This window comes from Apteryx mantelli, chromosome 1, assembly GCF_036417845.1.
Source record: "Apteryx mantelli isolate bAptMan1 chromosome 1, bAptMan1.hap1, whole genome shotgun sequence".
Taxonomy (NCBI): Eukaryota; Metazoa; Chordata; class Aves; order Apterygiformes; family Apterygidae; genus Apteryx; species Apteryx mantelli.
Window position 1 is genome coordinate 133,271,544 of NC_089978.1, and position 16,501 is coordinate 133,288,044.

Here is a 16,501-nt window from a genome sequence, read left to right on the forward strand (position 1 = left end):
GGGAACCTTCTCCATGCAAAATATGTTTTTAATAGTTTAAAAAAAAAAAAAATCTATGCTCATTTCCATCCCAAACAACAAAAATAATGTTCCTACCTGCATTATGCGTCTCCCGATTTTTCTTTCTGTGAAACGTAAAAGGAAAATAGTTATGTGAAAGAGAAGGAAAAAACTGCATACAGAATTATTTTTTAAAATTTATTATTTTATTTACAATTAAAAAATTTTAATCCTCTATGTTCTTGCTCACAGAGCAGAATATAAGTAATAACTCATAAAGATTGGTATTAGACACTAGTATTAAACAGTTTCTAACAAAAATTCATTAATTTTCAGACTTAAATCAATTCCAGCATAATAATGCATAGCCTAATATTCCATTTGAGTATTGCTACATATTTATAGGGGCAGAGCTGGATTTTTCTTATGTTTTTGTTCAGCTATACATATTATAATATACAATGTTCAGTAAGGCCTTTGGTACTAACACAATACAAACAATTATAGAAAATACAAAAACCCCACCCAAACCCAACTTCTTTCTGAGCAGCAGGACAGTTAATCCTTTATTTGAAATGTTACTTTTACATTCCCTGGGTCACTGAAACAGGTGAAAAGATTACCATACAAATTGATTCTTCCAGATATGTTAACCATCAAACATCATACCTGCTGGTATCAAACATGCTTCCTTTGCTTGATAAATCAGAATTACCGTTCCTCTGCAATTCTTCTTTACTGCCTCTAAATTTGGTCTAGATATACATTGAGGGTATGGGAGTTGACTGTGTTTTCACATATTTATCTGGGATTTCTGGACCAATGGCAACCAGGTCAGAATCACTCTGTAATGCCTCAAATTGCTTTGCTGGAAGATGATAAATCCCATATGCCTACTCTACCTATACAAATCAAATGTACTGCACACATATAATAAGTCAAATACTCTTGGGAAGTGTAGTAAAGCAAAGCACATATTCTCTGGCAAAATAAATATTCCAGAAAAAAGATATTTCAAAAGATTTGTGTCTAAGAGCATCCTCTCAGTCTAGACAGCTAGAGGATGCCAAAGGTGGAGTAGCACCTTCTGCTCTCTATTTGCCTTGTTAAAGCACAAACCAGATGTAACAAGGAATCTGAAGTGAAAAAGGAATGCAAGATACATGTGGATGACTAGGGTGATTACTATGGGACATGTATCCTTTATGCTTTGAGCTGACATATATTCATTTCTGGTGACACAAAAAGAAATGTTCATCTAGAGTAACTCAGACAATGATTACAGGACAGTGCTGTTACTGCAGGTGGTCAGATCTGGAGACATTACTAAAAAATGATGCCTAAAGACAAACATCTTTAAGTCAAATAAATGTCAACTGAAGCTTGCACATTTGTTATACAAATGTTCAAAAAGCGATGAATCTTCTGTTTATTGTAAACTTGTGTCAACAGAATTAGAACACGTGTAAATAATTGTTTAAGAATGGTTCCTTACTTTACAGTAAACTGCAGTTCTCCCACTCATATTCAAGACATGTATGTATCTGTCAGTTTTAAATGATCATATATTCTACATATACAGAAGAACATAAGGGCTGAAGAGATCCTGCTGCTCTTTGACTCTGTTACCAATATAGAATCAAAAAAACTCCATTAGTGCAGAAAGAAAGAATTGCAAAATCCATGATGGCTTTGAAAACAACAATTTCTGTAGGGCAGACAAATGTTCTTGCTGCACTTTTCTTGTCATAAATCATATCCTACATGGTCAGCTAGCATCAAATGGATGTTGACATTTTTTTATTTCAGTAGAGAGTGAAGGACTGCCCTACCAAATCAGGTATTAGATCAACAGGATACTACAAAGGAAAAAAAAAAAGGGGGGGGGGTGTGCATGTGGAAGTATGTAATGAGCTCCAAGTCACTTTGTTACAAATGTTGGCTGTAGGATTGCTATTCAACCTCAAAATGTATTTTGAGTTCCAGCAGTGATTTGAGAAGTGAGATCTAAATTCCACTGTGATTTGAGAAAAAGATCTAAATTATTCCACTTAAATTAGTTTGTTTGGCTTTTCCTTTTCCCTTTTTTTTTTAAAAAACACAAAACTTGATATCTACATGGAGTTTCTTTAATAATAGAGGCTGCACTCTAACCTAGGCGGAGATACAGTCTCACAGAGATCTAAGTAGTCTGTGTAATAATCAAAGAATTGCATTTGCTATGTTGCCAAGGTAGACATGTCTTAGACTGACAAATAATTCAGCATGGAGAGGGGAAGAGAGAGAGGTAGCTTTGCAGCCACAATTCCCAAACTTTTAAATCAACCCTGGTCAGTTCTCAGAATTTCTTTTTCATAGCCCTTCTTGTCAAACATTTAACTAGAAACTTTATTAATGCAATATATCACAGGCTGCAGAGCTACAAAATAGGCTGGTCAACACATTTCAGTCCTTCTGCCGCAGAAACTCACCGGTGTTGTTTCTTAGTGGGTGTCTCATTCTCCGTCATCTCTGGCATGGTTTCAGAGAAGAGAGCCTGAAGAAAGTTGAGAAAGGAATTAACAACTTCTGCACTCTTCTCAATTTTTAGCACATGGCATTTGTTGCATTATTTGGCCTTTGACTACAAGGACAGGGCCATACTGCAATGTACCTAGAAGTCCATCACCCTGATATAGGACGACTGGTCATGTGAGCATTAAAAAATGGAAGTACATTACCTACAGGGGTGCTATATGAATCCCTGCTGTGTATGATGAACTGGTTTCCATCACCTCAGTTACCTTAAATAAAAAACAAATATAACCCCAACTACTTTAAAAAAAACAAGAAGGAAAATGAGATCATACGATTATTTTTTGAATGTGAAAAGGTACAGCTGAGCACTTTGTCCTTTTTCATCAGCACTTCCTAGCTGAATATGTATTCAGTTCCCAGTTTTAAATAAAGTGTGAATACTAAGCAGAATACAAGTTCAATGAAAGCAACTTATTAAACACAAATTTATAGCGCTATTAATGTAGCAAATTATAAGATTTGCTTGTTATTGAATTGATGTACAGCTTAAAATGGCTAAAGATGACACCCTATATTCTCAGACAGATAAAATGCAGTCAAAAACAAAGTTACAAAATAAAGTCATATGCAAGGGCCTAGTAATTTGCAACTAACTTTTCCTCAGCTTGAACACATAGGCAGTCTGTATTTAGACAAAAAGATTATGAAATAAGGAATCAGAAGATGAGATTAAGTCAACGATGGCTGAATATGCATCTACTAAAGGAATGAGTTTTACAGACCAAGTAACATGAAGTATACTGTAGGTGACAAAAGGAAAAAAAAGATCTACTTTTTGGTATGGCTGAGGTTTGCATTTAGTTTCATGCTTCTGCTCATTCTCTTACCCACCAACCTGCTATTGCAACTCTTCACATGGACCCTCAGACTTCTTGTGGCTTCATCTCTCCCTGGCTCCTCCTGGAGAGCTCATCAGCTTCTATTAGCAGCCTTCTTATCTTTAGTGGGTTTTTTTGATTGTTTTTTGTTTTACTGTAAGGAAGTGGGGGCGGATTTTAATACAACTTTCAACATCAAGCAATTCTTAATGTAAACTGAGCCTAACAGTACTGACATTGATATTAAAAATGAGAAAAAATAGTTTCCCTACAAACCAGAAAGCCAGCCATCTAAAGAGCTCCCAATGCATTGAAGCATGCACTTCACAAAGGGGTGTGTATGCGTGTGTGTGTGTGTAAAGCGACCAGAAACCTTTGTTACTGTGCCAGAACAGAACCAAGACGTTTCTCTCCAGCCTTTACAATCTAAAAGATTAATTGAATGTAGCATTCTCACTCAGTAAAGATTACCTGGAAAAAAACATTTGAGCGCTGATGCTGTTTACAGCTCTATCCCTTATTTAAGCACTGTATCTATTCCTACAGATACAGAGGCAATGCTGGCAACCTAGGAAGTAAAACAAACAGGCAATATCCTGTGAAAAGATTCAGCTTGGGGAACTCAAAGTACATGACATTTTCAGGAACATAATTCAACTACGCCATCTGACACAACAGTATTCAGGCCATCGCGAACTTGCACAGAATCATCTCCAAGCCAAGTTACTACACTACACTACTCCACTAAGCACTATATACAGCCTATCTGAAACACAACCACCAAAAATTTCCCTAGTTCAATGTGAGCACATCACTCCATAAATTATGAAAATATTGATGGGCTTAATCTCCTATTGTGGGAGAAAGTAGCAGTGCAACTTCAGCACTGTAATTCACTCTCTTATAAATTACATTGAGATATTCCATCTTAAAACCAAACCTCTCCTTTAAGTAGCATCCATTTAGCTTAGTTTACTAATAATTTTATTTTTGTTTACATGGAGTAAGACTAGTGCAGTTGGTACCTCAGGTCCTTCAAGTTACTGAAGATTCAGAACTCTGAAAGACAGAAAAGCCAGTTTCACACAAAGACATCTCTAACTTCTATCTCCTGTGCATGGATGACGATGGTCAGTAGTACTTCTTTACATAGATTCTAGCTGTTCTCATGTGAGGTGTGGCAGTACTGAATGATGAAGAGATTAGCTGGAACAGTTTAGGAAATTTGTAATTCTGATTATAAAAAACACAAGTCTGGTTAGAATAAATGGATTAGACTCCAGGCATCTTTTACAGTGCTGGCAATTGAAGAGAAGCGCACATATATCTTGAGAGACTAAGGTTCGCACGCCTTATTTCAGAGTTTATTTAGGTTGTGCCACAAGCAGCAGAGCAGAATCCATTGCTATTAAGGCTATCAGCAAAGAGGCAGGAAAGCAGAGTAGCCAACAGGTAATGCTACTCTCTTGTATATCCATCATTAAGACAGTACCTTGTCTATCAGGTAAACAAGCTATTCAAAGGTGCCATTCAAAGGGGTCATTTAATTTAGAATATACGGTACTGTTTCTATGTATTGGGGTAAGGAAATAAGCAAAAAACCCCAACCCCCTCAAACCAGACACACACGTCCTAACTCCATGTGCATCTTCCTACCCACAGCCTGGATCACATTCACATTTGTATCTTCTCTGTGCCCCAAGTCAGCATAGCCACTTCTCTCTGCACACAAGGGCTCTTCATACTCCTATATGCCAGCTCCCTCTTCTGACCAGAGCCTGGGCTCCCTCAGCTCAACTCTTATTCCCACTATCTCTACTTCCCCAAGCCAAGATCTACACATTTCTCCCATTGCCTTACTTCTTCTGGAGAAAATGCCTCAAACACTACAGCAATATAACACTGGGAAGACAGGCAGGGCCTCGGTGGGAGTTTGTGCTGAACCTTATTAACAAAACTTGTAACTGTTTCTTTGATCCTGAGAAAAATGGAAAGATCTTATAATAGGTGTCAAAGACTCATTATGTCCCCATGTCTTTTTTCCTCCTTTGCTCTTAAAAAACACTGAAGTCAGCAAGGCTCTCCCCAGGCATGCCATTCCCTGCACAAGCAAAGCCAAGCAGATGCTACCACACTGAGTCTATAATCAAGCGTAAGCAACTTTAAGTTTACACTTGCTATGCTTCAGTTCTGCTAGAGCCTACAGCCCATTTCATATCGAAAGAAACAGGGCGTAGGTACCGTGGAACGACTTTAAGTGGGAAGATTAACAAAATTCACACAATTCAACCAATGTGTCACCCAAAGTTGCAAATTATTTTTGCAGGAGGGAAGAGAAAAGCAAGGCTGTACAGATTACCTAATAAGTTTATTTCAAGGTCTGATTTTCTCCTTGAAAAGAGGAGGTTAAGTTTATTAAGTATGACACCATATACAACTCTAGAGTTTCTATTTCTAGATTGTACTCTGAGAAAGATGGTGAACGTCAGGTTTTTTCCTGTTCTTATTTGGTAAGGACAAAAAAAACCCTTTGCATTTTACTTGATAAACCTCAAAACAGTTAGAGCTGGCAACACTAGGGAGGGAGTATGTAAAAAGTTGCTGAAAATATGGGCTCTGGAAAATAAAAAAAATGCTGCCTAGGTAGAGGCTTTTGCAGGTGGATGAGTAATGTTTATGCTATCTTCATTTCTTCCTAGCAGCTGCTGCGTCACCAGAGCTTTGACGAGGGATTTTTCTCTCCTTATTCCATCTCAATTAATATTTCTTCAAGGAGAGAGTCATTTACTAATTCACTAAAGCAGAAGACATGTACTTGTTTCATAAACTCAGGCATAATACATTTTAACTTCACTCATGAAATACGGTCACTTGACTCAGCTGAATGCCTTCTGCAAAGGTAATGAAACAAATTCCAAATTCTTTAGCCATATCAAGGTGAGACAATTCAACATTTATATTTATTTAGTACCAGGCTTCACCCAAGCTTTACATTGTTTATAGCTCTTACAGTGTTAACTCAAAATACTGGTTCTTATTTAAAGGAAGTGTCTTCCACAGAAATGAAAAGCTACTTTGTCTTTCAAAGATTTAACTTTAATGTAATTTAATCTCTTCTTTAGTTCTGAAAAAATAGGGTGGAAAACTTGAAAACAAATTGTTTTGAAGTCTCTTGTCATCTACCCCCCATCTTTGCAGGTCTTACTTGGCAACTAATTTTATGAGATCTGTTCTTCAAAAGATAGGCCAGAAGATCCAGCGCTTTAGCTTTTTAAGAAGATTTTATTTTAGATTATTTTATTTGACTTTAACTTTTCACTCAGTAATATAGGAAGTAAATGGATAAGCACTTTGCAGCACATTTTTTCAGCAGCTCTCTTTAGGAAGTGTTTCCAAACTTAATATTCATTTTTAATGAAAATAATTCTTCCCATCTATTTTCTTCAACTGACTGTCTCTACAAAAAAATCTTCCTCAAATTAGAAAAACTGCTCCATTCTTCTATATGAGGTAGAAAGAATTTCTTTTTAATATGCAGCTACTCGTAGTCTGTAAGACTACCAGGGGTCCAAATCTGTCTTTTTCCTCTTAAAACACTTCAGCAAGTATAAGCTGTTATAGTTCCATTGCTGCAGTCTTACAGTTCTTACTAGCTTTATACACCTTACGTAGATAGTCACAAGTTATAGCTAAGATCAATTCCAAGGCATAAATAACTATTTAAATACTATTTTTTTCTGCAATATAATGTCCTCTTCACTCATTTGAGTGACTGTTGGAGCTCTTTCTCAATCTTCCTTGCACGTTTTAAAACAAAACTAGCTTCAACTGGGGACTTAAAGCTTTTAATCACAGGCAAGGTGCCCTTGAGATAAAAACACTATCTATTGCCTTTTCTTTATTCCCCCTAGAAACACGTCTATTCTAATTTTGTGTTCACCTAATAAAATAATCATAGGAAACTAAACTAGAAACCATTACCTCTGTGATTGTTACCTATATATACACCAACTTAATGCCTATACAAGTTACCTGTTAAGACCACTGTGTAGGAAATGCAAAGGGATTTCTTTTTCTGGTAAGAGTAGAAATATCTTTGATACCTTTTAGCCTGTTTTTTGAAGAAAACAAGATTTTCTCGTTATTGCACATTATTGCACATCATGTCTATTCACCTGCCCACCCACAATAACAACTGTGCCCACTGACCAACCTAAATCAACATCTCAAAAATATTAAGTTCCCAGAAGTTTACAAAAGATCGAGGCTAGGCAGAGAAGAAAGGGTGAGGTCAGCTCTGACCCTGAAGGCAGGCAAATGGATACCGCTTTAGGCTGTGACCCACTAACTCAGCTGCACATACGGGCTTCAGACTCATCACAACATACATCATCTTTCGCTTAAGAAATATGAGGAATTAAAGAGCAGGAGAGAGTTAGCTTAACTTTGCACAGAATGTACATTCCCAGTCCAAACCTGCTGATTGTTTCCCAGGGCAACTAAACTGTTTCTTGAGCTTCGGCAAAAGTTTAGAAAAAGCAAACCAATGCTTATAAGCTAAAGCTCATTATAAAATCCACTTAAATTTTTTCTGGTGTCTGCAAATAAAGACAGATGGAAAAAAACTTCCCTGCTTTCAGATTTTTTTCTTTACTACTTTTGTTTATGCTATCTAAACTCAAACACATTGGCATTTTTCCTCCCTGTTGATTTAAAGGAATTAAGTTTCAGTAAGTCTATTATACAACATCATGCAAGAGAACTAGAAAGGAAGTTTTCTATCCTTTTTTATAACAACATTGCAGGAAGAAACAGGTTTATCATTCAAGTGATAGTCCCTCATATCTATATAAAGTTTTGTTTTTATTTATATTTTTAGTAATATTAAAGTCATAACAGTTTTAGGAGAGAGCAGCTGTAGGCTCATTCCTCTGAAAAATCCTGACTACATCTGCTTAAGAAACTTCTGAAAAAGAAACGCCCTATTAAACTCCTAAAGATCCACTTATCATGCTTATTCTTCTTGCTCTATGATTCCTGCACCTTTAGTTTTCCTAGGTTAGTATGACCTCTTTCACTTTTAAATCTTAGGGGGGGGCAGAGAAAGAAAGAGATGTCATTTCTGTTGAATCAAGTCTCTTAGTTGATGATGATGTCCTGAAAACTATTTAAGGACAGGTATTTCTGGATATTTCACATCCAGATGTGAGCTGCTGCCACCCTCAAACATTGTGTGGATAATCTTGGTACTACAAATAGACTGAAGTGGCATACAACGTAATAAAAGGAAGAGGCCTACCTGAAACTTCAGCTATCTCCTGCGGGCTGGATGAATTGTTATATGGAAGCAGGCATTTCACAGAATCACAGAACGGTTCAGGTTGGAAGGGACCTCTGGAGATCATCTAGTCCAACCCCCCTGCCCATGCAGGGTCATCTACAGCACGTTGCCCATGCACCTGTCTAGGTGGCTTTTGAATATCTCCAAAGATGAAGACTCCACAGCCTCTCCGGGAAACCTGTTTCAGTGCTCTGTCACCCTCACAGTGAAAATCTTTCTCCTTATGTTCAGATGGACCTTCCTGCGTTTCAGTTTGTGCCCACTGTCTTGTCCTGTCGCTTGGCACCACTGAAAAGAGTCTGGCCCCATCCTCTTGACACCCTCCCTTCAGATATTATACACATTGATAAGATCCCCCCCTCAGTCTTCTTTTCTCCAGGCTGAACAGGCCCAGCTCTCTCAGCCTTTTACCATGAGACATGCTCCAGTCCTTTAATCATCTTTGTGGCCCTTCGCTGGACTCTCTCCAGTAGCTCCATGTATCTCTCGTACTAGGGAGCCCAGAACTGGACACACTATTCCAGATGTGGCCTCACCAGGGCTGAGCCTTGACCTGCTGGCAATGCTCTTCCTAATGCACCCAGGATACCATTGGCCTTCTTGGCCACAAGGGCACATTGCTGCCTCATGCTTAACTTGGTGTCCACCAGCACTCCCAGGTCCTTCTCCGCAGAGCTGCTTTCCAGCAGGTCAGCCCCCAATCTGTACTGGTGCATGGGGTTATTTCTCCCTAGGTGCAGGACCCTGCACTTGCCTCTGTTGAACTTCATGAGGTTCCTCTCCACCCACCTCTCCAGCCTGTCCAGGTCTCTCTGAATGGCAGCACAGCCTTCTGGGGTATCAGCCACTCCTCCCAGTTTTGTATCACCAGCAAAGTTGCTGAGGGTGCACTCTGTCCCTTCATCCAGGTCACTGACGAATAAGTTGAACAGTACTGGACCCAGTGTTGACTCCTGGGGTAAACCACTAGTTACTAGCCTCCAACTAGACTTTGTGCCACTGATCACAACCCTCTGAGCTCTGCTGTTCAGTCAGTTTTCAATCCACCTCCCTGTCTGCTCATCTAGCCTGTACTTCATCAGCTTGCCTATGAGGATATTACGAGATAGTGTCAAAAAGGGTTTGATTAGCTTATAAACTAGTATTTCAGTTTTAATGTATAATAGCTTCTATTCTTCATTTGAAAGTAAAGACCTGTAATTATATAATTAGTATGCAAGCTAGAATTACAAAGACCAGAGCTATCGCCCTGAGGAACATTTTCACCTATTTCAGATCAAAATAAGGCGACTGGCACTGTTTTCTTTGGGAAATCAGAAAGCAAGGACCAGGGAAATCCTCGTGATCCCAATGTTCTTTACGTACTTCATAAAGATTCAAAGTTACTACATACCAGTTTCATCAAGAAATTGGAAAAGTACAAGGAATGTCTCTAATTTGCAAAACAGTGCTTATCTCCTTGGTTTTCAAGACCCGGCGACTCATAGTACACTTCCAAATAGAAAACTATTTTCAAATTGAAGATAGATATCTAATAATGCTATTCTTGACAAAGGAAAAAAACTCTGCTTTGATGGGAAATGCTAAGTAGATACAGCAATGGAGCGCAGACAACTTCCTTGTATAACAGGTCATCATTTTCTGTGTGGGTTAGGTTATCTGTATTAGTTTATAGATTGCCTATATTGTGGTTGAGACTGAGTGCATTCCCACTTCAGTGCAATAGTATCAAATGGTGAGCCAAACCCTTCTGGCAGCATGTTGCCTAAAGAACAAAGAATTCCCTTTTGCTGAAAAAGCCATAGCATATACATCTTCATGGTCTCTGATTAAGGGAGCCAATATGATTATCTATAACAACTGAGGAAGCCTTTCATATGAAAGCTGTATTTGAAACACCCAAGACTGATTGGACGAATGTTCAAGTTACAGCTTCAGTAACAGCTAGTCTAATTCTGTTTTCTGATGTGACCTCATCTTCAAATGAAATCTCTATTTAAATATCGGTACTTTGTCACAGGGCCTGATAATCAATTGAAACTCAAAATAATATTTATATGGCCAAAATACTATTCTTTGTTCCATTTTCTTGGCTTTAATGTGAGTTCTCTTTTGCTGTACAACTACAAATGATCTTCATGTAGTCCGTGTACAAAACTGCATAAGGTCTTGAGATATTAAGTGATACTCAGATATCCATGTCTGTTGCATAACTATCTGGCAAAACAAGTTGCAGCTCTCTTGAAGACCCTAACAGGCAGTGCAAAATATCCTAGAACTGAAATGTGCAGGGCATCCAGAAAGTTCATACATTTTTTTTTTTAATTCATCTTTTCAGGGGAATGCTTCACTAAGCAAAAAGGATTACACACTAAAGTTCTTGAATATTTTACAGGCACGGGGTTTGAGAAATTTGACACAAACTAAAAACTTATAATGGTATCATGATACAGGAAGCAGTACTGTATGATCCTTCACTGTAAAGCTCCTTTATAATGTCCAGAAGAGGATCCATGCTGAGATTTGGTTGCAACCTTTGGCCTTTCAGAGTGATGAATTTCCCTATGAATCTTAATGGGGCTAAAGGCACCAATAATCACAAGGGGGAACACGGCCAAGGTAGAAGATATTATAAAACAGTATTTCAGTTTCAATGTAAAACTTACTCCCCAACTCTGCTCTTAGACACATGATTTCTAAGTACCGTGTTCTTAAAAGAATTACTTAATGGAACTTCTCTTCAGCTTTCAGAATTGACATGGTGCAATACAGCAACTGTACAAAAGTGCTTCCAAAGCACCTGTTCAGGCAGCATACTGCCACATTCTTGGAAGAAGGACAGCAGATTATTCCAGAGACAGTGCTTTCACTATTACAGCCATAATGAACTTAAAAAATAAAAATAAAAAAAATCTTTGCAATCTTTTCCTTCCAGGCAAGAAAGGATTTGAGGCTCCTAGGAAAAGGATTTTGCAAAAGGAGGAGGGCTAATTCTCTTTCACAGTCTCAATGTTTTTTCTGCCCTCTGCTCTTCAAAGTTTCTTCTAGCTAGAGCAGGTCCAGTGGGCAAGTCCTTCAGTTCCGGGAGTAAAGGACTCACCTTGTTATCTGAATGTTTGACAGATGGGTTCAAATATTATTGGCAGGGATGAAGCTGCAGACTATTTCAGTTAGATTTAACAGAGAGGTTCAAATTAAAGACATCTGAGGATAGGTGACCAGGTAAAGCAGACACTTTTTTAACCACATTTCAAGGAAGAAATGTAAAAGCAAATCAGTAGATGTTACACATCAGGAAATGGAACCACTCGATGCAGATCCATAGGAAACCTGGATTCATTAGTTCCACTGCGTTTGGAACTAGTTTTTTAGCTTGGGAGAACTGACGTACAGAAATACTTATTTACTTCTTAATAGTTCATGTACACATCAGGAAAAGAAAATAATACTGCTGCAGAAATTTAGCACTGACAAAGGGGCAGAAACCAAAAATAGATTCCCAAGTTATTGCTTCGCAGAGGTTTGAAAGGAATGGGTGAAGGGAAGGGACAGGAGCAACAGACAGATTGATACCATGACTCTTCAGGTTTTATTTCATTAGGAAAACATTCTATAAAATTAAAATGCCTTACCTCCACCTTTTTTTCTTTTTTTAAATAATTGTCAGAAGTCATCTCCCTATTGCCACATGAAACCAACTTGGCAAGACTATCTTAAAGTGAAATGAAAAGTGGGACATCTCCATTGTGTTCATCAGCAAAGGATAGCTCAAACACATTAACTTTTTCCAAGCTAAGAAACACAGGGTCTTCCCGTCTCTGCCCAAAATAAAACAAAAACAAAAAACCCAAGCCCCATAAACTAGGTGGGTAAGATGGACTATAAACCCTCTCAAGGCAATTTACAGGTGGCATTCTCTCTAACTTTGCCAACTTTCGCTTTACATAAAGGTAGTACTTAATCTGAATCATCAGATGTTGAGACTGAGCATCACTTTTGGTCACAAACTTAACATGTCCCCCACAATAAAAGCCACCACAACCCATCCCTCTGCACTTTCATTTAAATGAAGGAAAGAACTATTGAAAGCTTCCAATTCCCAACACTGACACAAGACAAATACCCTATAGCTATCTCCAACAGAAGAAATTTTGAACTTGAGCCATGGAGAACAAAATAGAGGAAAGGGTGTACATATGTTATGTGCACCATTGGTTAGAGGCTCAAAGGCAGAGCTGCAGCCTCTAACTAATATTGCTAAGCAAGAAAACTAAAACTTGAAAGTATAGAGCACATGCATGCTAACTGAATACAGGCAAATACCATACCAAATAGAAATTCACAGCATTTGTATCCAAACTTTAAAAAAATCCAACTGCTTTGATTTTAATTACAGAGAGTGACGACAGACCAATGATCATACTGGCAAGTAGTAACTACAGCTTTATAAATACTGACATTTTCAGTTTTACACACTTCTGAGAATTTCTTAGATTCGGAAGTAGGTTAAGGTATTGTGTCATGAAGCAAGCTATACAAAGTTCTTAAAGACAACCATTAGTTGAAACCTGGTGTATCAGAAAATAAACCATTTTTGCTTCTATTAATTGTTTTATCAGAATCTGGATCCTAACAGAGTCAATGAGTTACACTGCAATGTTACTAAGATAAATTAGATAGCTAGTTTAGCATAACTTCTAAAATTGGGCATGGAAAACCTGCTTTCCCTACTCCTTCCCCTTGTTGATGCTCACTGAAAGCTTACAAACAGTTTACAGAATTCACAGAAATGTAAAACTTGAAGGGAATTCAAGAGGTTATCTAGCCCATCTTCCTGTTTTGGAAACAGGCTCTATCATACCCTCATATATTCTTAGACAAAGGCATTAAGCTGTTCTTTCAAAAAGGAACAAAAAGACCAATAAAGAAGATACTACTGTCTACTTAGTAGCTTGCGTTCACATCTTTACTCTGAGAAAAATACTTCCCAGCATTTAAGTCTTTCCAAATTGTCCTTACAGCAATGACAGGAACTCTGTAAGATGGTTTCCCTTCCCAACAGTCCTACCTACTCCAAAATAATGCTGAAAGATATAGCCTTTGCCACTCACTCCCTCTCTCTACTGCCCCTGCGCTGGCACAAGCGCACATACAGGAAGCAGATGAGCATAAAACCCCAGCTTAAAATCAACTCTGCAAAAAGATCACAAAGAAAAGCAACCCTTTCCCTTCCCCTGAACAAGTACACTGAAATGCTTGTGTTGGTACAAGACTGCTAGTGCTGGCTTAGTGTTTATGAAACTACGTCCCAAGAAGATGCCAAAACTAGTTAAACTTCTCCAATTATACAGGAAGTCTCGGAATTTAAACAAGGTTTTGACATGAACGTCTAGAGCAAGACTTACCTAGAAGAATCAACTATTTAAACAGTGTCTCTGAGGTATTATGGTTCCTTCCACAGTGAAAAACTGAAATGATATTCCTTATTTGTTGCTGATTTGGAGTTGCTCAATGTTGGGCTAGAATCATTTCATTATTGTAGTAAGCATCTAAGAAGTATTGCAGTAAAATGCAATTTTACTGAGGAAAATGCAATTTCCAACCAATATAAGACTACTTATGTTCAGTTCCTAGCTAAGAACTTCACTAATGCAAAGAAGCAAACCAGGATCCAACTTCACCAAAGGTTGAAGGCTTGAATTAAGTGTCTCGTAAACCAGCCACCTATTACAGATTACAGATGCAGGCAGACACCCCACATGGCCCACATTCTTTTCACTTTATTCTTCACATATTGGAAGAAACAAAACTTACTACAGGTAAGCTTTCCTCTTCCCATAATGTCACATTGACTCTTAACATGGTGTCCCGACACCTAACGAACAGGTTTTCAATAATCTTCTCGTGCCATGGCCCACCACACCAGTGACTTCAGAAAACAAGATATAAGAAATCTGCATTTAGATCTAAAGGTTAATAGATCCACATTCTGATCATTCCTGCCTCACTAGAGGCTGGCCACAAAGAACCCAGTTTGATAGCAGAGTATCAGCATGATTGAGATGTACTTTCAGATGGAATTGATCTCATTTTATGGTCTTCATCTTGGTCAGCTAATTTGACAGAAGTTCAGGTAATTGGGTAGGGAAGGCACTTGTTTACAGGAAGCACTAAATATTTTTAACAGTCTGCTACTTTCTTCTTACATGAATCACAATGGCATGTGGCTTGGCTGCTGTAGAAGATTGCTATCATACGTCATGGTAGCAAAAGTAACTCATTCATCTTAAAAAGATTAATCCCATAGCTCTTCATACAGGAAACAAACCTGGTTAGTTTACACACAATTTGTCAGCCCTGTGCACACACCAGAATCACTTTCATGTTCACTCAGAACATGACAGCTGTGCTACACTTACAAAGTCATAACAGAGTACATTTTGTACATATGAAATGCACATATAAAAGCTGACATTTTATTTTAATCAGCAAGTTAAGGCTAGCATTATGCAAGTTTGGCACTGTGCACCATTTCTTAATTAGGGGCTTGCAGTCTTTAATTGTTTTACTGCAGTCTGAAACAAAGGAAATCATACTGCTCAATCCCTCAATCTGAAATGTTTTCACTTGACTTTCCAGAACACTCACACCCCTCACATTATGATTGATATCTTTTAGACTAGGAAAATGTGTTCCTGAGGGACTTAACTCAAATAAAGGAGCCACAAACATGACAGAGATGAAGAACACTAGCAAAGTAAGTAAGTTATAAGGTGACTGGAAATACTAAATGTGAACAGTCCTTAAAGCTGGAGACAGGTATAATGGCTGTTTGGAAGACTGAGAATTACAACTAGACCCATTATGAAATTATTAGAAACAAAAGTTGTCAGATGCTATACACACACTCTACCTATCCATCTTCATTCAAACATCTGGTTTATACATACAGCTAGGCACACACCTCCACTAGTATTTTGATATTCAGGGATAGTGATCAACATTATTTGCTGTTTAACTGAAAATTGCCTCAGCTGAAACATTTTGCTGTGGCACTTATTCACTGTCCTTGAATATGGCTTTTTTTTTTTTTTTTTTTTTTTTTTTTTACAAGTTTAATGATATTTTACAAATTTTACATGCAAACAGCCACGGTTCATTGAGAATACTTTTATATCAAATGCTTTGCTACTTAGGCCTCCGCCCAGTCATGTGTCATTTACTAAGTCATTTTTACAAGTATCTTGGATCCAAACATTTATAATAAAACTAAACAATCAAACAAATCTTGTCAAATTCAGCATGTCCTCACATTCAACCCTCATATGTGTTTATTTCTTCCTTCTACACTATATAGTATCCAAATTCAGCCCACATATTATATTAATTCACATCTAAGCCGAATATGATTGGTTACAATGTCACACACCCTAAGCCAGCCCCCTTTGCAAATTAAAAGCACACTTGAATGCAACAATATTTTGAATGATTTTGTTGCTTAATTTGTTATACTTCAATACCTGGAAGCCCGAGGTGATCTTATGATTTCAACATATTAACCCCCCCCCCCCAAAAAAAAGTAGCTCTTTAATTCCAAAAACACAAAAAAGTAGGAACTACTAGCGATATTTGCCCAACAAGAGACAAGGTCAAAACGCTGGAGTAGCTTAGCCAGTGGTGTCAGCAGAACACTTTTGTCAAATTTTCCCCTTTTTCTTGCTCATAAGCCATCTTTGAAATTTCAGACTAAGACTGAAGTGCAACT

The 16,501-nt window shown here is 37.9% G+C and overlaps 1 protein-coding gene across 1 annotated transcript in view; it reads right to left on the bottom strand.

Moving 5' to 3' along the window:
* The window catches only part of USF3 (upstream transcription factor family member 3), a 31,143-nt gene that overhangs the window by 12,450 nt on the left and 2,192 nt on the right, over window positions 1–16,501 (bottom strand). The window contains exons 2-4 of the mRNA XM_067302385.1: window positions 3,413–3,549; window positions 2,472–2,536; window positions 97–125 (exon numbers count right to left, since the gene is read on the bottom strand). Coding sequence (XP_067158486.1) covers window positions 97–125; window positions 2,472–2,518 — 76 coding nt within the window. The 5' untranslated portion in view covers window positions 2,519–2,536; window positions 3,413–3,549. The remainder of the gene's footprint in view (window positions 1–96; window positions 126–2,471; window positions 2,537–3,412; window positions 3,550–16,501) is intronic.